The following is a 24147-nucleotide window of genomic DNA, read 5'->3' as shown; positions in this document are numbered from 1 at the left end:
GATATAAAACAAAAAAGAGCAGGAAATCTCCGTATTGGGAGGCTGATAACAGCATTTTCTGCCATTTTTGGATGAAAAATGACTAACAATTAATCAATTATCAATATAGTATTCGACTATATATTAGTCGACTAATCGATTAGTTGACTAATCCTTGCAGCTCTAGATTCAAGTACCTCACAGCAAAAATTTGTAGGAATTGAGTTTGAGAAACTAAACTATCACCCATACAGTGTACCAAGCCACGCACCATCGACAAATTCAACATTACTGATACAAGGATTGTCATTTTTTCTAGCGTCTATTTATATCCGTCTATACAGGAGAGAACAGAATTTTCAGGACTCACCTGTTAGGTTGATCAAACTGGACAGGAGGCCGACTCTTAAGCTTGTTGTGGGACTGTGGGTGAGGGTGTGAAATGTTCTGAGAAGAGGGAGGGTCTGGGTTAGTTTCAGGCTCTGAAACCCTCCGGATGTCCAAATACTGGCCGTTATCTGTAGGAGGCTGAGGGCAACATGAGATTAAGTTAGAATAAATGGGTCAAATGTCTGGGCCTCTGTCAAACTACATCAAGAAATGTGTAAAGGTTCACTCTCTATCACTTTTTTTTATTGCAGGACACTGGTACTAGTAACACAAGCCTGTGCATTACATATTCAAATTGACCATGTACCACGGAGAGAGGGTCGATGGAGGAAGTGGTGGTTGTGGAGTTAGATATATTGTGGGAGCCCAGGTCCAGAGTGGCTGGAGGTGGGGAGGAGACAGTCCTCTTCAGTGTCTGAATCTCACTGTGAAGTAAGGGAAAGAAGACATCACAGAACCCTGTCAGAAAACACTACATAACTCTTATTAGTGAAGAAGTGAGTCAACAAGACAAATATCTTCCATTCAAAAGCAGTGGTAGAGCAGTTATGTAAAATGCCTCAACAATTTTGGATTGTGGTAAAGATAATTTGTCTGAATCTTAATAACTCCACGTGGAAGGAAAATAGGTTCCACTCACGTATCAGAGCAGTGCTTGGGGGAAATTTCCATACTGGTTCTACCTCATGGCCTGTTTTGGTCACAGTTATGGTAATAATGTGCTGAAAACATTTCTAGATTTCCACGCATGCTTCTAATTTCCCCATAGTGGTAGTGGTGAATGATCTTGTTGTAATGGCATATAACTGCTATGTATAGAGAGAAAACTGGGTCAGCATCATAGCATGCCAACAGTGGTCATATGCTTAATATGATATATAGCACAGCACAACTGTATGCAGAGTCATAGCCAGTCTTACACAATGACGGATTCATTTGTACATTAGCATAAACATGCACTCCGGCACACACCTCTGCAGTTTCTTGATCTGCTCAGCTAGGCTCTGCTTCTCATTGGTGAGGAGGCTTATCTGGTATTCCAACTCCTGGACGACTTCTGTCTGTTGCTATAGAGGGACAAAAAGTTTACACAGACACTTTATTACCTCAGCTCAAGAGTAGGTACTCCAATAAGTCAAAACTCTTCTTGACTTGGTAACATCTTTTACTTTATTGAAAGAAGCAGTCCCTTTTCAATTACTTCCACAGCCTGAAACAATGGGAATATAGAGGGGGCAATTAAGTTTTTCCAACATCATCATTGTAGCTCTGTAGACTGCCTCCACTACTTTGCTGTGATAAATAAAAGCAGTTGACTGTCAGGGGAAACTGGCGCTGTCTCTCATCAAGTGTGTAAATGCACATTTTCACCTAGTTTCTGTCCAGAAAACAACTTTAAGTCATGCAAATAAATAAAGTTGAAGAGTTAGAGCAAAAAGGGCAGTGTGTCTATGATAACAGAATACCCATCTCTACTGGAATAGCAAAAAAAAAAAAATCTGATCACAAAGCTTTTAATGCAGCCGAAAGCAAAATACCCGACTGACTAACTCATTAAAAAAAATCCAACATTGATGTATGAAAGGTACAACTCATGAAGAACTGTACATCTGTGAATTACACCCATACATGTACATACACAGTGACACACAAACCTGATGTAAGAGGTCAGGCTTCTTTGGGGGATCTTGGGCAATGCAGTTTCCTGGAAGATCGCCAAAGTCCACCCCTACTGACACATCAACCGTGTCCCGAGGAGAAGGGACGGAGACACCACAGTTCCTGTAGAGATGTAACAGGTCGGGGGGTTTTGGGATGTTGAGGCCGACATCATCCCACAACTCAAAGTCCTGGAAATCATTTTTTAAAAAGCAAATAATTAAACAAGACTAATTTGTGGTGGCAGTGGGCGTGTCCTCTGCATAGATAAAGCAGGACACCGTGCAGGCTCGCAGGACTGCCGATCCGAGTTGTTGAATTTATTTACGGTCACAAGACCCTATCACAGTTCTTAGACCAGTGACCTCATGCGTACAAGTCTGATACCTATTTTGCCTTAAGAATTAAAAGATGTTCTATGAAGAAGCAGGCAGAAATAAATTATTAAAAAAAGTGAATTTCATTCAGAATTGTTATTTTGTCTTAAAAAGATACATCCTGAAACATCTTTACCTGATCATCATTTTCATCAGAGAAGGTGATGGATGAGAGTTTGTGGTCATGTTTTAATAAATATTCATTCACAAGGAAGTTCAAGGCTCTTTTCTCCAGTGGGCGTATAGGCTCCTAGAGAGGAAAAAGAAGCTGTGAAATGATTCACTCAAGACTTAGCAGTGATATCACCACAGGGGTTTAAAGGAACACATTTACTCTAATGTCTTTATTTACTTGGAAAAAAAATGAATGTAGTTCACAAATCTGTTCATTCTCAACACTTGTTTTCCCACCTGAATTTCAGGACTTGACTTGAAGTTTTTTCTCTCCTGAGAGGTCACTTCGCTCTCTGAGAAATTGAGAAGATTATAGATGAGTTTGAAAGGATGCTGAGTGTTATTCATCTAGAGGAATTCTCTTAGAAAAAAAAAAAAGAGAAAGCTGTAACAAAAGGGGGTTCAGGTGGAGAAGAAGTTAAAAGTACGCCACACCTGCTGCCTGAGTCAAGTTGGCGCGCAGAGCCTGAATGGTCTCCTTTGCTTTCCGTAGCTCAAACTCCAGCACTGGACAGGAAGTGACAACACACACACACACAGGAAATGCATCCAACCAAAGACAGGGAACAAACAAAACAAAGATGGGCATGAAAAACAAAACAACCACACAAAAGATTGTAAGAGTCATAACAAAATTAAATAAAATAAAAAAAGGATACATGCAAATCATGGGTCTAAGAAACACATGCAGCAGAGGATCATGGTAAAGCCGGCTGGATGATGTAATGCATTGAGACACATCTCAATGGTAGGATTTCCTGCCCTTGTTTTCCTCCCATTTATAGCACTGATGTGACTGACTTGAAAAATAAAATTTTGGACCAAAGTTACTTCAAGCCGAGGTGAACAAATCTATTCAAGCTACTGAAATGTAGGCTTGATAATCTAGGAGCTGTCTGACAAAGGATTTTTTCCCAGGCAAATGCCATACTAACAAGTAATTACATCATTTGGTTTCAAGCCACTCGAAGGACAGCCACTGCTCAGGTTTTTACTTCTTCGTATAGGCCATCATAGTATGAACACAATCTAAGCTATAAAACTCAGGTGTCGAAATGTAATTTAGAACATGGTAGGTTACTGTTTTAGACTTGTTTTCCGTAAAAAGAAAATCATAATAACACAAGCAAGCTGTTTCGGACGTCCTTTAGAATTAGAAGCAGCAGACAACATTTGAATAAAATTGTTGATTTGTACACTGACATTTGAAATGCTAAACTAACACTGAATAAAGAAAAACACACAAGATCCTTAGACACGTTAGATAAAAAAACACACGCAAAACGTAAGAAGCGATGGAGCAGGAAAACTATGTTGCATAGCTGTGCACTGAAAATCTGCCATCTGATGTCTATTGATGTTCCCAAATTGTCATGTAATGTCTAGGATTGTGGTTCAACAGGTATTGTAGATGGTTCCATACTTAAAATACCAGTATTAAGTGCAAAAGGCAGTTAAAGAAATGTCATCAATCTTTCGAAATAAAATGAGAAATTTTCTGTGAGGTGAGAATTTTCAGTTTCTACAAATTTAAGAATAGTAGATTTCTGCAAAAAGAAATGCCATCAACACATTTGTTGGACTTTTCTGACCTATTTCACCGACTCCATCATGCCTAACCTGTCCAGCAGATCGAGAGTGCACAGGATGCAAGCGCAACAAAATGGAAAACCAAGAACTGAATAACGGGGAGAAGGTAAAAAAAAAAAAAAGCAAAAGCAAAAAGCTAGTCTAGGATGAAGTGACTTGTCCAGTATTGTTAACTGGGGTTTGATCAACGTCAGGAGAAAGCCAGAAAACCCAGAGTCAGACAGCTGGGGGCAGGCGTCTTGGCAAGAAGAACAGGTTGTGGGGATGAGAGTGGGGGTAGGTGAAGAGGGAAGAAAGAAGGGGAACGGTGCCAATATGGTAATAATAGTCATTTTAAAAAGATATAATTTGTAGTTGGGAGCATGAAACCAACATCTCTGCTGCATGGTTTTAACTGTGCCCTTACTATGCATGTTTTCATAAACTGATAAAAGCCCCAAACCATAATCAAGCTAGTTCCCTGTTTACATTTTAGGTGGATCCACCTACTTCACAAGACTTCAACCTTTATAAAATAGTCATCCTTTTTCAACTCTCATAATGCAATAAACACATTTACTCACATTTACAATTCATAGACATGTAAACATTCCTTTTACCATACAGGAAGACACTACTTATCATGCTTAGCAGTCATGTACAGTACACAGGGGGTGGGGGTGGGGGGGGACAATCTAATGTCAAAGAAAGAAAACACATAAAGCATTAAATGTGCCACAGTGTGTGCACAATTCCATACTGCAGTTATGGATTGGGGCTTTTCAGGACTTACTGACTAACACTTACCGATCAAATGAGTGGATGACTACAGAAAGCTGGTAATGGATAATGTTAACCGCTGTACTATGGCATAGTGTGCAGGGCTAAAAAGTAATGTTGGCGATTACAAAATAGAAAGATGAAAACAGGAGACATATTAGGTGTACATAATATGATTTGTCCCTGCATGACAGCGCTGTCCCATCTGCAATCATTGTAAAAGTAAAAGGCTTATTCATCTGTTGTTTTACTTCAGTCAACAGCGTAAAAATGCTCATCACAGTATCTGACAACCGACAAGCTGCTCTTAAGACCAGCGTTCTGTGATGAGGCGCCATCGCCATCAAACAATGCTGAGACAGGTAGCGAAAAAATCCCACAGCCTGACTCAACAGTGTGAGAGTTGATGGGAAGAGGCAGGAACACCTCTACCAAGTTAAAGAAAGAAACATACAGTATGTGGTAAGTGGAACATGCTGACAAAGATCCAAGCCTTTTGAAATACACATTCTGTTAATTAACTTAATTTCTATGTCTAGTTGAAAACTGCATACAAAACAGTATGGTAGTGTTAAAACACAACAACACCCTTGTTTAGTGTGGATACTGACATCAAATGTGTTAAAAATAGGCTCATTATTATTTTGGCAATGTGACATCAGACTTAATACTTATTTCACTTTTGTGGTGGCTTGGATTAAACTGTGTTTGATGCAGCTGTCATTTTCTTTGTTTCTATGCCACCCTCCAATTCTGTCCCGTGATAAGCCAGGTTTCTTGCTTTGAGCCCTGGCAGTACGGTTCATCTTACCTGCCACCCGCTCATCCGACTCTCGGTTGCCGTCATCTGAGTAACGGGCAAAGTCCAGAGAGTCCAAGGTGCTGATGCTGCCTGCTCGATCTGTACAGAGACACAGAGACAATAATGACACAAGTATACGGTGAAATCTTCAAAGTTAGAGGAGTCCACTGGCAGCTCACAGAGCTTACTAATGTGACAATGCACTGATGCTGGAGAAATGTTGCTTTATACTTTCTACTCTCTGAAGGGACAAGGTCAGCTACATAACAGTAGCCCCACTGCGGTAGGGATTCAGTATTTTGCTTAAGGACTCTTAACCAAGCTGGAAGCATGTTGACATTGGGCTGGAGTTAAGGGATGGTGTGACTAACCACTCGGCCACTCTTCTGCAAAACAGATGGAAACTTTATTAAATTCAACTAAAAGCAGAGACCTTTAAAAACGATGTGGGAAGGTTATACTTTAGCCAAGAAACATATGAGTCACACTGCACATGTGGGAAAACAAATCAATCAAAAAATGTTAACTTTGCTGTAGTCTCGCATTGCCAGACCTTCCTCCACAGCGCTGTGAAGGAGGGTCTGGCTAGTTCACACAGCATTCCGGGATGGGAGAAAACATGCTGTGGTTTATTGGCATTTCTTTAAATCAATGCCAATCGTCATGGGCGGCACTAAGCACCGACAGAGCCACGGTGCCGCTGCAAAATAGCCTCGGGAAGGAACTTGTTTCGGTGGAACGTGTACGTTCAAAAGTTGTTTTAGTCATGCAACAGAAAACTCAGATTGGACAGATAGTCTAGCTAGCTGTCTGGATTTATCCTGCAGAGATCTGAGAAAAGGTTAACCGTAGTCCTCATAAATCGACTGGAGTTTAAAATGCTGACACAAAGAAAGCGGAAGGTAACGGTAAGAGGTGCATCCGGCGGAATTTCCGGCAGCAACGGAGCAATCCCGGACGTGGAACGTCGTGGATATAGACTAACTTCGCTGAGACCTTTACCTAATAGAAAATGGCCATTTCCAAACTAACACCTCCAACCAACAACCTGCAAAAATGATTGTTCACTAAAAGAACATATGAAGCTGATACAGAAGCATACTTGTGCTCCTATTTCACTGAGGTAGGCTGGCCTGGTAGCTTAGCCACCGGTGTTAGTTTTCCTCCACCTCAATACAAGTGCAATATTGGACTATTTGTTCTCTGATATCAAGATACAGTGGAAGGTCAAGCCAAATGTAGCATGTAGACTAGCTTTAAACCATGGCTTGCTTTACTTAACAAAGCTAAGGGGCAGTGACTCAGTAAGTGTGTAAGTAATGAAGCTGAAAATAAAATCATTGATTGATGTTTTGAAAAAAAACAAACAGTTTGAGACCTTTGGCTTTTAGGCTTTAGGGCGCATTAAAAAAAAAAAAAAAGTTTAAAAAAGAACTATTGGGTCTTTCTCAATTAGATCACACCAATTAGTGACCTTGATTTCTCTGACCAAAGAGTACTGTGTTTTGTCTGAGTATGATTATTAATATCAATTGATGTTCGAAAAGAACTAGACCTTTCAAAAAAGAAAAAAAACGCATGTTGCTTTGGTAGTTAGAGCAAGATAAAGGAAAATCAGTGAGCATGCCTGCGTGTGTAATGCTCAACAAGAATCGTTTCTTTAACTAAATACTGGATGGTAACAACCTTAAATTTGGGGAGAAAAGCATATAAAGTAAATGCATATGGTTAGTGTGGTTCTGTGTGTGCGTCACATGTTCAAATGTATGACCATGCAGCTTCACAAAGCACACACACACTCTCAGTCTTGTGACTGTACAGTGAGAGTGTTTCTGAATTGGCTGCGAGTATGACAGTGTGTGTCATTGTTCTGTCAGGCTGATGTCATGTTAACCCTGTTTCCTGTGGAGAAGGCTTCCAACTGTCCTTACATCCTGATAATGTGAGGAGTTTGGGGTTTTTTGGTTGAATTCTATTTGGTGAACCAGTGGTTACTAGAGTGTTTGTGTGTGTGCATGAGGGGTAAAAAAAAACCTGTAATTCCACAAGGTGCTGGAGCATGCACAGGTGGCTTGTGTGGGTGTGCCCTTATTTGCAAAAAACAAGTTAGTATTTCTTCCTGGCTGACCTTTCCGTTCTGTGCCTGTGGTGCACATTGTCTGGCCTGTGATGGATCTGACACTTCAGACTGTCGCCTCTTCATTGCACTGCTGCTGGGCAGTTTGTTCCACACACACACACACACACACACACACACACACACACACACACACACACACACACACACACACACACACACACACACACACACACACACACACACACACACACACACACACACACACACACACACACTCTATGGTCTGAAGTACATGAGTGTCCATCTCACATTCAAGCACACACTGCAAATGAGAGTTTATTTGTACACTGAATGAAGGATGCCTCTTTGTCTCTCTGGTGGTTTGTATTGAAAATACTAATCTAACTAAAACAATTGGGAGGCCAACAAAAGCTTCTTAGAGAAAATAAAGTGGAAAGACAAACATAATGAAAGATATATTTTTCTGCTTTGGCAAATATAAAAACAAAGCAGATAAATTGGAGACAGGGAGAGAAGCAAGACTTTAGTCAGATAACAAAGAGATACATTTAAAAAGAGCTGATACAAATACAAGGAGACAAGAAAAGATCAGATGTCAGGAGGTAGCCAACAAGCTCTTTTAATGGGAAGGATGTCTTGCCAACACTGTCAGCTATTTCAAAAATATAAATGGGATGAAAACATGGGAAACAAATTATAAAGGATGCACATTCAGGCACACAAACCTGTGTGAGCATTTGTCTCAAAATATCAACATTATGAAAATATAGCCTATTCAATGAAATGTAACAAGGAATATGCCTGTGTATACTGTAAACTGGGCATGATTGTCACCAACATGGTTCTAATTTTACACACACACACACACACACACACACACACACACACACACACAAGGGTAGCCAACACTTCAACAATATCATTAATCGCCTTCTCGCACAATAAAAACTCCCTGTCCTGACATTATAAAGAGAGAAGACATGAAAAAAGAAAAAGTGCATGTCAGGTTGGGCCAACTAATAGGCAGTGCAACTTAAGGCAGCTACACACCGGGCCGATAACCGGCCGTTGGACAGTCTGGCGAGGTCGGTGACTCGAGTCTGTTTGGTGTGTTCCGTGCCATCGTCTGTCCGAGGGGCCGTCAGCCTTCATTTGGACCTGACATGTTCAGTTGGAGACAGGGCAGTCGGGACTCAACCAGAAACGAGGAGCGGCAAGAGCGGGACTAAGGCTCTCAAAATCTGACGAAAATCTTTTAAACTGACCTTTGTCGATCTAAAATGAAGACAGATTCAGAAACTGCATGGCCTATTTCTCACTTAACATGTTTTCAGAAACACGTTTTGGTGAACTATTTTAGTACAATATGAGATCGTATTCTGAACGAGCCGCCATGACAGTCTGGCTTTGAATTTCCAGAGAAACCAGACCCACGTGACACGTTCGTCCAATCAGCTGCCGGTTTTCATTTTTGGGCGACAATACAGATTAGTGCCGCCTGCTGTTATGGAGGCGTATTACGTATCGTCGCTTTGGTGTGTTCTGAGCAGTGTTGGGGAAGTTACTTTTAAAAAGTAGTGTTTGCTCGTTACTTCTTAAAAAAGTAATCCGTTACTTTACTTAGTTACCCCCTTATGGAAAGTAACTTTTTACTTTACTCATTACTTTTACGTTACTTTTAAAAGCAGGCATCTCTGGCAGAGACTGAAGTTAATTATACAAAAACTATCTTTGACCATAAAGCCAATCTATGGTTTATCAGTGAAGTGTCTGAACTACACTGCAGGCTGGATTCTCTACTCACAGAGTGACGGCTGATTCATTATGAACGAGTCCTGCGCAGGTTGAATGCACATCAGCAGGTCATTGGCGTTACACGGTGTTAGTAAATACTATGTAATGTCTGTATTAACTTGTACCAGGGTCCGTGCATTGTCGTAGACACATGCAGCCTCTTTTCTGGAAATCCTTGCGTGTCCATGCAACTGACACAAGTCCACAGCGGTCCGCTGCGTGTATGTATGAGGCCATCACCACCGCATCCATCTGTGAGTTTGTGTCTGCCTGGCTCAGAACGCCGTCTAGCAAAAAGCCACAAAGCTTAAAACGCTCTCATAAGTTAGCTTTGGCTGCTTCTCGCTTGCCATGATTACTCTGCTACCAGCCTCTGTCACGGCCCGTGTGGAGCTTGTGAGCACGCAGCTGAGAAGGCAGTGTCACTGTCAAATCTGTCCCTGGGAAAAGTAACGTTGCACCGAATTGAAAAAGGAACTACATTTCGTTACCAAATTTTCAGTAGTAGCGTGTTACACTACTTTTTACCTGAAAAAGTAGTTACGTTACTGTTACACCCAACACTGGTTCTGAGGCACTTTTTTTTGACCAACTCAGGGAGACTGATCAGTCCAACTGCCTTTTCTGCCGACGGTCAGCCGTCTGGTTGGTGTGTAACCGGCATAAGGGAGAGGTACACACATAGTAGGATGACCAGGCTGACAGTGGTGTGTGTTTGGCCTGGATTGCCATTGTGCCAACTTTACAGATTTGTAACAAGCGAGCACAAATTAGCTTTTCAATTGATGTCCTGAGATTATACTGCCACTTTTTGGTATCCCATATTATGTCTTATGTGGCAAACCACACCAACTTCTTAAATGTGGCAGCTTACCGTTAACCTTGCATGCTACCTCAAAGGCTCCTCGCATCATATGAGCAAATATGTACCTGACTAGGCCGGAGAGAGAACCATTCATGCCTCCATGCTGCAAATTAGCAAGGTGGTGAGAGATGCCCTACTGTGTCATGTGGTTTACAGCAGCAGCTGCAGATATGATGCTGCTTGTGACATGGGCCATTATCTGTACACGATGACTGCAATAAACTGCTTACAGCTGCTAACAGTCACTGGCCGTGTGGCTACTTGTGGAATCAGAACCCTTACCAAATACATGAACAGTGCTATTAAGGCACTGTTTATAGAACTAAAGGCTGAGCATAGAAAGACCAGCCAAGCAAACTAGCAGCACACTATCTAGCTATAAAAAACGACTATCTGGAACCCTAAATGTGTGGTTATTATCATGCTGTGCCATGTCACAATGAGTTACACACATAGATATAGAACAATATAATATATAAAATATAATGTTCTATATCTATGGTTACACAGTCCATGCAATCATATGAAACCCCATGCATCCTTCCAAAACCTTGTGAAAGCATAACATTCTGCAGAACAAAATTATTCCAACACAATAAGACATTAAAGGACTGGTATAGCCTGTTTCTTTTGTAGGGCAATAATAGTGTACAGTCCTTAAGAATCACGCAGACAAAAACAAGGTATTGAATGCTTTGCTATTGTTTGAAAAATCATATTGAAAATTGGCTGCTTTACAACAACAGAACAGTTGACAACAGAAGACATTCGATCAGTATCCCTTTACCTTCCTCAACAAATACTTAACTCTATCTTCTATCCTCCAAACATGTGGAAAAAGATCAGTCCAGTGATCACGAGTTCTTGGCTATGAGATTATGCTGGAAAGAAAAGTGACATTGCCTTGAGTTCATCGCCTTCTCCCTCAATAACTTCCATCAGCTGCTTAATTGTTTTCCCCGTCTACATATGGCAGATTATATTTATCAGGGATGTGAGATTTCATATTCTTATGAACCTTTACTCTCATCAATAGCTAACACAACTGAGATCACAGTTTCTCCATGACCTTCCTGACAGTTTCACAACAGGGGTGCTGTCAAGTCCTGTCATGCTTTTCGAAGACATCATCATAAAACATTTATTCTGTGACCGCCAGACCTTTGCAACTAACACGCACGCACACACGCACACACACACACACACACACACACAGTTGTTTTTGTTTGCTTCTGTGGTCTCTAAAATGTGTATAGAAAGTCAGTTTTCACAAGTATTTAATTCGACCTGGTGGGGTTATATACCCAGGCCAGTTGCCTAGACCCACACTCAACACTATATTCTATACTGTCTCCTGAGACATCAGGTTGTTGTCAAGTGCTACTACAGCATCTAAATAAAGGGGAAATAAATCTTCTGATTAGAAAACCAGATCCTCTCTTTCTTCAGCATTGATATGCTGTTGATATTGCTAAAAATGTATACAATTAAAATTCATCATCTCGCCTTGTACAAATGCAGTGTCGCTGTCATACTCTGAGCCAATCAGAAACTTAAACACTGATTTAAATCCTGGAATTGATAAAGAGATTATCCTCAAATGAATGACCACATCCACTGGTTTTATTGTATTTAGATTATCGACAAGATGTAAAGAGCATCTGCTTTCATGGGGACTGATTAACAGAAATTAATACCAAATACCTTTTTTTTCAGTGGCAGGTTAAGAAAGGAAGACTGTAAAGATCTGTTGATTTGAGTTGAATCCAGGCACTGGTCAAAGGGATGTAGATTTAAGTCTATTCAAGCCACAGCCTATAGGCTTGTGCTTCCTGCTTGTGGATCTCTTTTGATTGTTTAAAAGATAGGGTGGGTGTGTAACTATCCATAAGGCTCACTGACACTGTTCTTAGCCTTTCTCTCCTGAATCTAAGATAAATATACTTTGACAAGACAGATCCAATCACTACACTAGAGAATACCAAGCTGAGTCATCTCCATTGAAACCTAAGAGTCATTAAGAGGATCCAATTAATAAAATGTGCATACAAGGACATTTTATAATACATGAAAAGGCTTTCAGAAGCTCAATTCTTGATGCTCAGTCAAAATATCCTCATGGTGTATTTTATACCTTTCTAGCTCTCTTTGAATGTAACTAGTTTGCTGCTTTTAGACCACAGAGAGCTTTATGGTGCCTTTAGATCTATGTTAACAGCGAATAGATTTGCTCCACTCACTTCAGTAAAAAGGGGCCAGATGAAAAGGTTTTGTCACTCACATTCCCTTCAATGTCAAGCTCCCCTGCTCCCACAGTTGACTTAAAGTTTATGGTAATACTACTCCTGCTGCTCTATAGCAGGCTTTATTTATTTGTGACTTGGGCTGTCACCATGGTTACAATTATCATGGCATGTGTGTTTATGGGTCCTTTTTGTTTAGTCCCCTTTAAATGCTGCAGGTTATTCCCATACAGGAGTCACTTAAGTGGATGACGGTGCTACAGATTAGAGGTCGACCGATTCATCGGTTTTGCCGATTAATCGGCACCGATAGTTGATTGGTAGAACTATCGTTATCGGCAAAAATCCATACCGATAGTTTTTCCTGGTTGCGTCCGTTGCTGGAGCGCCTGAGAAGCGCGCGCTGTCATTCATTACACAGTACGCGAGAGCTGAGAAGGGTCTGCTGGCATCATGCATTACAGAGGCGAAATAAAAACTATCACTGATGCCTCGTGTTGTTTATTTTCGACATGTGTTACTGCGCGCTGCACGGAGAGCACATGCTGTGCGGAGAAGGCTGACATCAGATGCGCGTTTAAAGCATCGACAGCAAAAAGGTATTTTGTCATATCATTATAAAGTTATTAATTTGTTGAATAGATGCTGCATTAGTAGAGAAAGAACAGCACAACAGTATGTTTGTTTGCTTTCGAGGCTGAGATGACGCTAAACAGTAGTAGTAGGCTAACTTACCTCAAGCGGTTAAAACACTGACAAAAATAAACGCAAGTCCGACCCAAATGGCAGAATCAGAACCCTAAAGGATCGTCCACGATCCCAAACGGCACCTCTGATTCATATTTAGATAATTTAAAAACAGTTAAACGTAGAGACTTACTGATTGCTGCAGCTAAAAGCTAACGAGTTAGCCGTCACAGGGGTGTCTTTGGTGTCTTTCTAGCCTTTACAGGTGATTTTCTATCCAGCCTGGAACTTGTGCCTTTTTTCGGGGTTGTTGAGCATTAAATCCAAACTGTTACATCCAAGATTTATCCACTTGATGTCCATAATTCATCACGTTTTCGGTCATTTCTGCCGCTAACTCCGTGCTACCCATAGACAGTAGGTGCTACCGACAAGGGAATCTCCCATGATGCCTTTGTTTATGTTTTCAACCAATGGGAAGGCAGGTCCGTCACACATTACGCCTTATATGGGCATCCAAGCGAGAACAAAGAGTACCGGTATAAAGTGGGAAAGATAGATCCTTCCAGGTCAGAGATCGTCTGTTACCGTTCTACAGAGAAGAATGGCGTCAGTGTTTTGAGATTTGGCATACATTTCGGCCTTTTTTGAAGAAATGTAAATAGTTTGTCCTTTATATGAATTATAATGCTCATTATGTTTATTTTTGCACTGTTTGACTCCAAATATGTAGGAGAACTGTTTTAGACAACACACATGCTTGTGTAGCATTGCTGTACAGTTAAACAGTTACATGTTGAGGTTTTTATTTATTTATTACTTTTTGTTTCAGTTTGAATGAATGTCTTTTATTGACTTCAATATTTATTTATATTTATTTCATTTAGCATGTTTTCATGGTTCAATACAGTTTTTTTTAATTTTTATAATAAAGTTCAGCACTGTTTTACTTGGAGTGTCATGTTTGTTTTTATCCAGTATCAATTCTAAATACTATCGGTCGATTAATCGGCAAATACGGCCCAACCTAGCTATCGGTATCGGTAAAATCCACTATCGGTCGACCTCTACTACAGATATACATCCTTGACCAATAAACCAAAGTAATATTTATCTCCCGGGCCTAGAAACAACTGGTACAAAGCAACAAAACAACTAATATAACACACTGTCATCTTAAGCAAGAGGTGGAGACACAATTCCTACAAACTGCCGCCTTCTCTTCAAACTTGCTTCATTAGCATGACCATAGTTCAATGCAGTATTGCAAAAGCAATTTGTACAAGCCTTCTCTTCCTTCTCATTTTTCCTTTCTGTAGCTGATCCGGACCTCTGACCTAAAAAAGGGGGGGGGGGGGGCGTGCATTTCCCTACAGGGATCAATTACATTAGAATACTTCTTATAGTCTGTCATAGATAATGCAGTCTTGTATGTCAGCCAAGCCAACACAGCTGACCCACGAAACCCGCTTGTTGGCTGCGGGCCCTAGACCGGGAGGGCAGGTGCAGCAAGTGGATAACGTTATCTCATGATCGATTGGCTTCCAAATCCAGTGTTTTAAGCTAACGTTAGCTAGCCATTGGGCTAACGTTGTATAATGCAGCATTAAAGACGGAGCTAGCTGACGGTTACGTGACTAGCACTGGGAGCAGCTAACATTACTTACGCAGTGGTCCTCCAGGTCCGAGTACCTGGTCCTTGGCAGGCGGAGTGCCGCTCTGTCGCTCGAAGTTCCCAGGGTTAGAGAAATAATCCCTCAGCCTCGGGAGCTCCCTGCCTGCTTCTAACAGTTCTGTGTGAAACTCCAGGGCCGTGAGAATGTATTGGTCACGTAATAGCTGAGCAGCGATACCATCCACTGATATCCGTGTCTCGGCGGTGCCTGCCATAGCGGAGGTGGCCGCGACCGAGACCGAGCCCTCACCGCTGGGGCTCGTCCGGTTGCTAGACAGCAGAAGCGTCGGTGGCTCGGCGTCCGGAGGCGGAGAGAAAGGATTACCTGGTGGCGGCCCTGGCGCCCCTTCACTGGGGCTTCTCTCTGTATGAACTGTTTCATTGGGGCGCCGTTCAGCCTCTTCCTCAGAATCACTGAGATTAAACGGGTTGACCGACGCCATTTTTGCACTATAAAGATGTTTAGCAATCTAAGCTAGCACAGCTAATCAGACCCACTTCTTCCTGAATGGATATCAAGCTAGCTATGGTTTGTTAGGCGGCCTTGACAAGGGGGGAAAAAATGCGAAGCTATGATTGGTCAAATTTGTGAAATGTTCTCCCGATGCCCGCCTATTTCATGGGATAATACAAAATGGTTGGATAACGGCGAGACAGAAAGGAAGACTGGGCAGGGCACATTTGACAGCTGATAGTCTGTTTGTCAATCATAAAGCCACAAGCTGTGAAAATAACAATTTCCGGTGAAACTACACTGTAACACACACAGTTAGATAATAAAATTAATTAAAAAAATATATTAAAAGGCGTTTTGAAAAAATATACAAGGAAACTCGCTGGGAAATAAATATTTTAACTACAGTACCCACAATTCAGCTGCAAAGTACACACGTCAACGTAGATCACAACAAGGAAGTGGATACTCATGGTGCCTGAATTTCTTGTACTAATCTTCTTACTGGAGAATAAGGGACAGTTGGTTTTGTAAAAGGACGCACTTAAAGATTACGTTGATCTTGTTTTGTACAACAAAGCCTCGGTCGGGGTTTCTGGATATTTAATTGGTCATCTACGAAGATACAGTGGAATCTAAATCAGGTGAATGAGTGAAATAGTTGCTGTTTCTGCTCTCCCATTCATTCATTCATCAACGAGACAGCGTTCCCCGTTTTTATTGGGGGATTCCACTGGCGTTACATACAGGTAATGCTTTTTGCGTGGCCTAAAGATGTTACTGATTTTTCCACTCCCTTGTAAACAAGCTTGACTGCTGACCCAATAGGTAATTTACCATTGAAATGTATCGAACTAACTATAAACTCATTATTTCTACAAATTGGGTATTGGCATATAGTGACATAAGGATTACCCCTCCCTTAAGCAGGCTTCACATGGGACACACACTATGGCTTAACCAGTCTATATAATACTGAACCCTTCGAATACCTTCTTTATTTGAACTAACATCTTAATCCTGAACTATATAACTTTGTTTGTCTTTATTTCTGTCCCATCTTCTTCTCACCTTCTTTCACTTGCAAATACATTAAATCTTCCTTCCTCCATCTCCATCCTCCCTGGTTGCTCTGCAGACCCAGCTCGGTGTTGACACTCAAAATGAGGATGATCACCTTCCTCCTAGTTGGACTGACAATCCACGTGGTTTTCTTCCTTTCTATCTTTGACATCTACTTCACCTCTCCCCTGGTCCATGGCATGACACCCCAGGCTACACCGCTGGCACCTCCCGCCTCCAGACTGGTGTTAGTGGTGGCCGATGGTCTCCGAGCAGACAGTCTCTTCACGCTCCTGCCCAACGGCTCATCCAGGGCCCCATTCTTGAGGTTGGGAAAAATACAAAGTTGAGCTTTGATATGGTGTATTTTAGGGCTGCACAATATGCGATATGCGATAATGTTGTTTAATATCGTGATAACGATATAACTTGCGATAAATAAACAAATATTTTAAGTGTACTCAGTTCTGCATTTCTGCTGAAGAAAATCATTTTCAACATTCTTTTATTGAACAAATTGAACATTGAATTGAATATGAAAGGCAGCACTAAAAAAAGAGTTACATTTTAAAGTGTAGTTTTCTACTAAAATGTTCTTTCAACTAACACAAAAAATCTCTGAGTGTCTATCGCTATATGTCGCAGCCTTTCGCGATGTGTATATTGTGACAGTTGATATTGCGATGATAAAAAAAAAGAAGATATATTGTGCAGCCCTAGTGTATTTGTGTACTGTGAATTAGTACCAGAAGCAGTGTGTATATATCTGCAGTGAGGTTTGTTTTTGTTTGTGTGTGTTGTGTTGTGTGTGTGTGTGTGTGTGTGTGTGTGTGTCATATTTATTCTCATGCTTTGTTCATAACTACTGAGTAACCGGTGTTTGTGTGTACACACCTGTGTGTGTTTCCCGATATCAGGAGTGTGATGGAGGAGAGGGGTACCTGGGGTGTGTCACACACACACGTGCCAACTGAGTCTCGTCCCGGTCATGTTGCTCTCATCGCTGGCTTTTATGAGGATGTGAGTGCTGTTGCTAAAGGTAGGTGTGCACGTTAATACAGAGAAGACTATGTGAAAAATTATAGTAAGTATAGTAAATAAATTACTTTTGACACTCTTATACTGTACTTGTGTATGTGTCCGTATGGGTGACTACTGTTTGTGTCTGTTTGTGCACTCACCTTTTTCGTGTGTGTGTTCAGGGTGGAAGGAGAATCCTGTAGAGTTTGACTCGGTGTTTAATGAGACCAAACACACCTGGTGCTGGGGCAGCCCTGATATTCTGCCGATGTTTGCTAAAGGTACACAGGCACACACATTCACACACTCACACAAACGACACAATCAGAACCACCAACCTAATCAATATAAAAGCAGAAGGTCACAGATAAAGACTATACATTTAAGCTCAGTAATTCATTTCTTTTACTCCTCATTGTTGCTTACATGTTTTGATTACTTTAGAACAAAACTTTTAAAACTCCTTGTAACGAAGCTCATTTCGTGCTGTGGTTCTTCCAGGTGCCAGTGGAGACCATGTGTATACTCACACATACCCAGCAGAGGAGGAGGACTTTGCCTCCACAGACGCCTCCAGGCTGGACACCTGGGTGTTCACTCAAGTCAAGGTATGGTAGTGGAATTACTAACGATAATGATGAATGTTGTGATGAATCTGTTGATAGTAACTACTGATTAAGTCATATAATGTTTAAATAGATCATTTTTTGTATAAAGCTCATATTTTCCACTTTCATATTCATTGTTTTATTTACGATGTCATGTTTATGCATTTTCATGTCCTAAAATATGATGCCACGTGAAGTCATTACTAATGATTATACAGTATAGTACTGCTGCAACAAGCTTTATTGGAAACGTGTTGTTACTGTTAGTGCCAGACTCCCTTGGTACAATCATTAAGGATTTGCATATGGCATCTTGAATAAATCCAACTATGTTTTTCTTTCTGCACTAGTCGTTCTTTCAGTCAGCAAAGTCTAACTCCAGTCTGAGGGCCAGTCTGCTCGAGGGTGAGAATATCTTTTTTCTACATCTGCTGGGCATCGACACAAACGGACATGCTCACAGACCAATGTCACGGTAAGAGACATGTTATTAGGATGTCTTGTTGTTTTGATGGCACTCTACATAACATAAAATAAATAGTGATATCTTTATCTTGAATTTTTGTCTTTTGTCTAGAGAGTACCTAGAAAATATCGGTCTAGTAGACAGTGGTGTAGCTGAACTGGTGTCTATGGTAGAAGATTTCTTTGGTCATGACGGCAGAACAGCCTATGTGTTTACCTCTGATCATGGCATGACAAACTGGGGTAAGGCTCTTGTTTGCGTTTGTGTGCCACTGCTTTTTTACTGTCTGGAATGGGAAAAAAAATGAATAATTCTGTTCTTCAGCATATAAATTCACTGAAGGCTTTTATATCATCTGTTGTTTCTCCAGGTTCACACGGTGCAGGCCATCCCTCTGAGACACTCACCCCTTTAGTGGTGTGGGGAGCCGGAGTTCATAATGCCCACATAGTCACTGAACCCCAACCATTCAACGATGGCTACCTACAAGGTGCTAAACTCATGTACTGTGCTCACAGCTGCTTGTTTCAATGTCTCTCAAGCTAGTTTTTTAAGTTCAGTTTAGGACCAAGCTTTTCTACACCCATTAAAGATATAAAAAAAAGAATGTTCTCTTTTTTGAATTTGTTACACTATATGTTTTTATTGACATTATTGTTCTGATTTGTATCCCTACTGCTTCTCTCAGATTGGAAACTGGAGCACCTTCGTAGAGTTGACGTCAATCAGGTAAAGACCGTGACCACCTCACTGTTTAATGATGTCAATGTCATCAATTATTACCACTATATATAAAAAGATATATGAAAGCAGTGATCTCACAGAACAACAGGTAGTAAATTGAACTATTTGTTATTGTTTCCTGCAGGCAGACATCGCTCCCCTCATGGCTTCTCTCATCGGTGTGCCCTTTCCTGTTAACTCTGTTGTAAGTCCAGAGATAAATTAAGGACAAAGGAAATATTCTAGTCATTTTTTATCTTAGAAGGTTGTCTGTAAGTGTTCACAGCATCATTAAAATGGTCCAAAATGGATTTCGAAAGAACACTCCAATGTCTGTGACAATCAGTTATACTGTTCAATAGAAACTATGCATCCAAACATCTTTATCTTTTCCTTTATGTATGTGTGTGTCTCTTTCAGGGTGTGTTACCTCTTCTCTATCTTAACAACAGTGACCAGTTTAAGGCAGAGAGCATGTACACCAATGCTATTCAAGTACTAGAGCAGTACAAGGTATGAAAGCATTTAGCTCTGCTACGGTATTACTGACATGATGACCATAAGTATGTCGCAAAGGCCAGTAAAACAATCACTTGTCACTTCATTGTTCAACTTCAATAAATATGTAGGTATTAATAGTAATACAATTGTAACGATATATCAGTTGAAATTATACTAATATGTTGGTATTACTAGATATCTCCAAACTATTCATTTGATTTATAACAATGACTTCACAATGACAGCTTTTAACACTGCGTCATTGTTAAGGTCTAAGTTGTAGTAAGTCTATTGCTGCACATGTCTTGTAATATAGTAATTCAGTTACATAAATCTATGGTGACTGAGTTATATGTGTTTTTATAGATGAAAATGGCCCAGAAAAAGGAGACAACCTTGTCTTTTCTCTTCACCCCTTACCAGTAAGTACAATTAGTGAGTAAATGGGTTAGGGTTATTACCATTAGTTTTTATTTGCTCAGTCTATAAAAATAAGCATTTTTACCATGGGATCATGAGTGCAGTGTGCAAAGCTTGACGACATTTTCAGTAAAAGTATTAACCAAGTGGCAAATGCTGAGATACTCCATTGCTGGCCTATGCAAAACAATAAGCAGGGCAATGCGTTGTTGCTATTACTGTTGTTGTGTAAGTATAAAGCCAAATGAAGCAGGCTTTATTTGGTAATAGATTTCAGCCCACATTTAAATGCAATGTCACACACTGTCTTTATTGCTTTGTCTCACTGTTTTCCCAGACTACTGACTGAGTCAAAACAAGCAGAATTCATCCACAAGGCCAGAATACTGATTCAGCTGGAGAAGTATGAAGATGCTGTGAGTATTTGGAAAAGGATAGAATGCATCTTATAGGTAAATTAACAGTTGTACAAGTGGATTTAAGCACTTAAATACATTGAGCTGGTGTTGGAACATGTTGTAGTGACCAACGTTGTATGATACTCAGCTGTAGCAATATAAAGTTAGTCACTATTATGCCTGATGCCAAGGGAACCACCTAACCTAGTGCTAAATGTTGTCTACATCAATAAACCTATGTATGCCTTGTCCCTTTATTTTGTTACTTTACATTCCTTGCTGATTAATCTTCTTTCTCCATGACATATTTGCTTTTGCTAAAGCACTCCCTTTCATTCCCCCTCGTCTGTCTATTGTCAGATCTCTCTGTGCCGATCTCTGATATCCAGTGCCCTGGAGGGCCTGGTCTACTACCACACCTATGACAGGTTCTTCCTAGGCTGCAGTGTGGTGCTGGGATTTGTAGGCTGGACCTCATATGTTGTCCTAGTCATACTGAAGACTCATGCCGGCCTCAACAGACACCCCAGTCTCCTCCAACAGGTTAGGTCACTATAATCCTTCTTTTCTTTGCCCTATTCCTTCCACCAAGGCAAGTTTATGAAACTTCAGTGTCCTGTTGAATTATATTTGTTGGTGTTTCTCCTGTGTATGTGTGCAGATTCCCAGCCATACCCTGGCCAGGGTGTGTATATGTGTGACAGTGGTGATCACTGTGTTCTTGCTTATCCAAAGGAGCCCCATTACTTACTATATTTACTGCCTGCTGCCAGTCCCTGTGTGGTACTCTGTCCTTAAAGAGTGAGTAACACACATTAAAGAGAATGTAAAATAGATTAAAAACATGAAACACATGTGCACACATACATCACAGTCTAATTAAACAAGTGTGTATAGCGCCTGCATGCTGTTCTCAGACAGTGGTGTAGCAAACACCACACACACACACACACACACACACACACACACACACACACACACACACACAGGATGTCAGCAAATATCAAAACACATCAAGGGAGATCTCAACAATCAATGAATATAGCAGTTTTTCATTGGATGTAATTTACCTCACACATGCTTGTTCATGCATGTCAGGCACAGCTGCAGTGAGGTGTTGATTAGATCCTTTGAAGTGGTGTTGTATCCATTCATGTTTCTCCTCTGTAAATGTATGAAAGGATGGCCTTTGCCGTTTTCTTTCTTTTCTCCCTTTCACCACAGGAAAAATAATATCATTAATGATCTATTTTAGGTCTGGAACTCTAACAGATTTGGTTCGCTCAGCTCCCTCTCTGCCACTGTGGAAATGTTTTGGCTATTTTGTGCTGGTGGCGTTTGGGATCGAGCTACTGGTAGGAGTCTTTAATGTCTTCTATTGTACAGTTAGAGGCGTATTTCTGCTTCAGTGCACTAATATAGACTTTAGTTGAGCTCCACATACAGTATATATTACAAATTATATAGGGCTCATTGTGTGCTAATAAGGTTATTCTGTTTACCTGTGCTGCCCCCAGGTGGTGAGTTTCTTCCATCGCGCCATGCTGACTGTGGGCCTGGCTGTCCTCTCTCTCTGGCCCTTCCTGTCGGGACTTTTTGGCAAGGCCAAGGTAACTAAGGGCGTTCACAGATCACTGCTCCAGCAGTCACAGTACTGTACACAGGAAAAAACATTGTATTTGAATATTCCCACACCAAAAGGTTATGGAAATCCAAGGTACAGTTTCCTACAAATGAAGCTTGGACACTGTAGTGGAATTTCCTGCTCACAGAAGTCTTGACTGATGGATTTTTAGTTATCAAATGGACACGTCAGTGATTTTTTTGCATAACCTCAATTTTTTTTAATATTTTGATCAGTAAATAAGGAGGCTTGTATCATGTGGACGTGCTGACAAGTTTGTTGTCAATACGTAGAATTCCTCATGGGGGCGGCAGAAACTATGCTCTATAGCTTTAAATTACAGTATGACATCACATACAGTATCTGACTATATGAACTCCTTGTCTCTGTCCCTGTGTAGTTCCGTTCATTGAGCTGGTGTCTGGGGTGTCTGTGTCTGGCTGCTTTCCCTCTCATGCCTGTTGTGGGCAGAGAGCCTAACATACATCTGGTGTGAGTGCTTCCTCTATTTGCATACATTTATCAGAAAGTTTACCACTGTGTCTCGTCATGGCTGAACTCAAAAGCCAGATTAAGATCAGTCAGTTACAAGGAAATATTTAATAATATATTTGTATCTCTATATATTTGTATATATATATATATAAATTTTAAACATCACCACAGAGTGGTGAAATTAGTTAGCTAGAAATCATTTAAAAAATGATATGGTCGGAAATTAATATTACGATGTTAATACAAATGTTGTTGTTTTTTTCCGATATCAATATATCGTGACATAAATGACAAAGCTTCGTCCAGAGCCATAGAAGGCAAACAACTACTTTCACAAGCTAAGCAGGACTCTCGATAACAAGCAAACTGAATATGATATGTAATATGGAGGAGTCAGAGACAGAGAATCTCCATCAGATAAACTGCTAATTAACAGCAGTACATGTCTGTAATAATGAGGTGACATATGATGTTTGTTTGCTCAGTACCTGTGCAGGTCTACTCACTCTCTTCACTTCAGCCTGTTACCTCTGGTCATCAGGACAGAGAACGCCTCTGCACCTCAGTGACAGACTGCAGTTTGTCACCCAGGTAACTACAGTACAGGTCATGTTATGCGTGCTTGTGTTTGTGTCATTGCATTTTCTAAAAAATAAATGCTTACCTGTCAAACTCTGCAGATGCTCCATGTGGCAGTGTGTGCGTACATGCCATCTCTCACACACCTCAGCCTGCAGCAGAAACAGGGCCTGCCCCTTCTTAATCAGATCATCAGCTGGACCACATTAGGTAGGTAGGTGGGTGGGAGTGAGCACAAGATACTTGTGACCTGTCCATGTTCAACACCTTTGAGTTTCCTGGGGAGATTATAATAATATTTATGTAATTTAAAAAAAAAAATATTGATCAGATATTTAAGATGTAGATACAATTATTTGAGTCCTGGCTATATCCCATCTCTTTAAAGGTAGAATATGTAGTGAGTATGGAACACACCGTCCAAAGTTGGCCCCTCAGTTGGCACAGCAGTGGTCGAGTGAGCTAGAGAGTGAATGAAGAGAAGGAGGGACATACAAAGTAGTAATCAGAGGAATAGAAGCTTCTTCCCATATCATTTTGCAGCCATTATGTCCTAAGGCACAAATAAACACGACCACACCTATGCGGGAAGGTGCCCCATTGTCGGATTATGAGTGAATGCAGAGCTTCATCCTGACTGAGTTAGTGAGTAACCCTTTAACCGACAACAATAATTTTGACGGATTTAATACTATCAGTTAA

The 24147-nt window shown here is 40.8% G+C and overlaps 2 protein-coding genes across 14 annotated transcripts in view; one reads left to right on the top strand and one right to left on the bottom strand.

Annotated features, from left to right (window-relative positions):
* relch (RAB11 binding and LisH domain, coiled-coil and HEAT repeat containing) overlaps positions 1-15664 on the bottom strand; it is a 44121-nt gene extending 28457 nt beyond the window's left edge. For 2 of the 11 annotated variants that reach the window (XM_031282169.2, XM_031282173.2), the window contains exons 1-9: positions 15088-15656; positions 5740-5829; positions 3015-3086; positions 2817-2872; positions 2542-2655; positions 2025-2219; positions 1342-1436; positions 677-794; positions 350-507 (exon numbers count right to left, since the gene is read on the bottom strand). In XM_031282169.2, coding sequence (XP_031138029.1) covers positions 350-507; positions 677-794; positions 1342-1436; positions 2025-2219; positions 2542-2655; positions 2817-2872; positions 3015-3086; positions 5740-5829; positions 15088-15538 — 1349 coding nt within the window. In that variant the 5' untranslated portion in view covers positions 15539-15656. Of the gene's footprint in view, positions 1-349; positions 508-676; positions 795-1341; positions 1437-2024; positions 2220-2541; positions 2656-2816; positions 2873-3014; positions 3087-5739; positions 5830-15087 lie in introns of all 11 variants that reach the window. The other 9 variants (XR_004101988.2, XR_004896962.1, XM_031282175.2 and 6 more) reach the window with 9 other exon arrangements.
* A 103-nt stretch (positions 15665-15767) lies between these two features.
* Positions 15768-24147, top strand: part of pign (phosphatidylinositol glycan anchor biosynthesis, class N) — a 13977-nt gene continuing 5597 nt past the window's right edge. The window contains exons 1-20 of one of the 3 annotated variants that reach the window (XM_031282179.2): positions 15768-16193; positions 16688-16939; positions 17529-17650; positions 17814-17912; positions 18133-18239; positions 18590-18714; positions 18817-18947; positions 19076-19195; positions 19394-19434; positions 19574-19633; positions 19849-19941; positions 20296-20351; positions 20687-20765; positions 21108-21290; positions 21409-21548; positions 22003-22102; positions 22265-22357; positions 22772-22863; positions 23352-23457; positions 23547-23655. In XM_031282179.2, coding sequence (XP_031138039.1) covers positions 16713-16939; positions 17529-17650; positions 17814-17912; positions 18133-18239; positions 18590-18714; positions 18817-18947; positions 19076-19195; positions 19394-19434; positions 19574-19633; positions 19849-19941; positions 20296-20351; positions 20687-20765; positions 21108-21290; positions 21409-21548; positions 22003-22102; positions 22265-22357; positions 22772-22863; positions 23352-23457; positions 23547-23655 — 2083 coding nt within the window. In that variant the 5' untranslated portion in view covers positions 15768-16193; positions 16688-16712. Of the gene's footprint in view, positions 16378-16687; positions 16940-17528; positions 17651-17813; positions 17913-18132; positions 18240-18589; positions 18715-18816; positions 18948-19075; positions 19196-19393; positions 19435-19573; positions 19634-19848; positions 19942-20295; positions 20352-20686; positions 20766-21107; positions 21291-21408; positions 21549-22002; positions 22103-22264; positions 22358-22771; positions 22864-23351; positions 23458-23546; positions 23656-24147 lie in introns of all 3 variants that reach the window. The other 2 variants (XM_031282178.2, XM_031282180.2) reach the window with 2 other exon arrangements.

Source organism: Sander lucioperca, chromosome 1 (genome assembly GCF_008315115.2).
Source record: "Sander lucioperca isolate FBNREF2018 chromosome 1, SLUC_FBN_1.2, whole genome shotgun sequence".
Taxonomy (NCBI): domain Eukaryota; kingdom Metazoa; phylum Chordata; class Actinopteri; order Perciformes; family Percidae; genus Sander; species Sander lucioperca.
The sequence above is the reverse complement of the archived record's forward strand: the minus strand, read 5'-3'. Positions and strand labels throughout refer to the sequence as shown.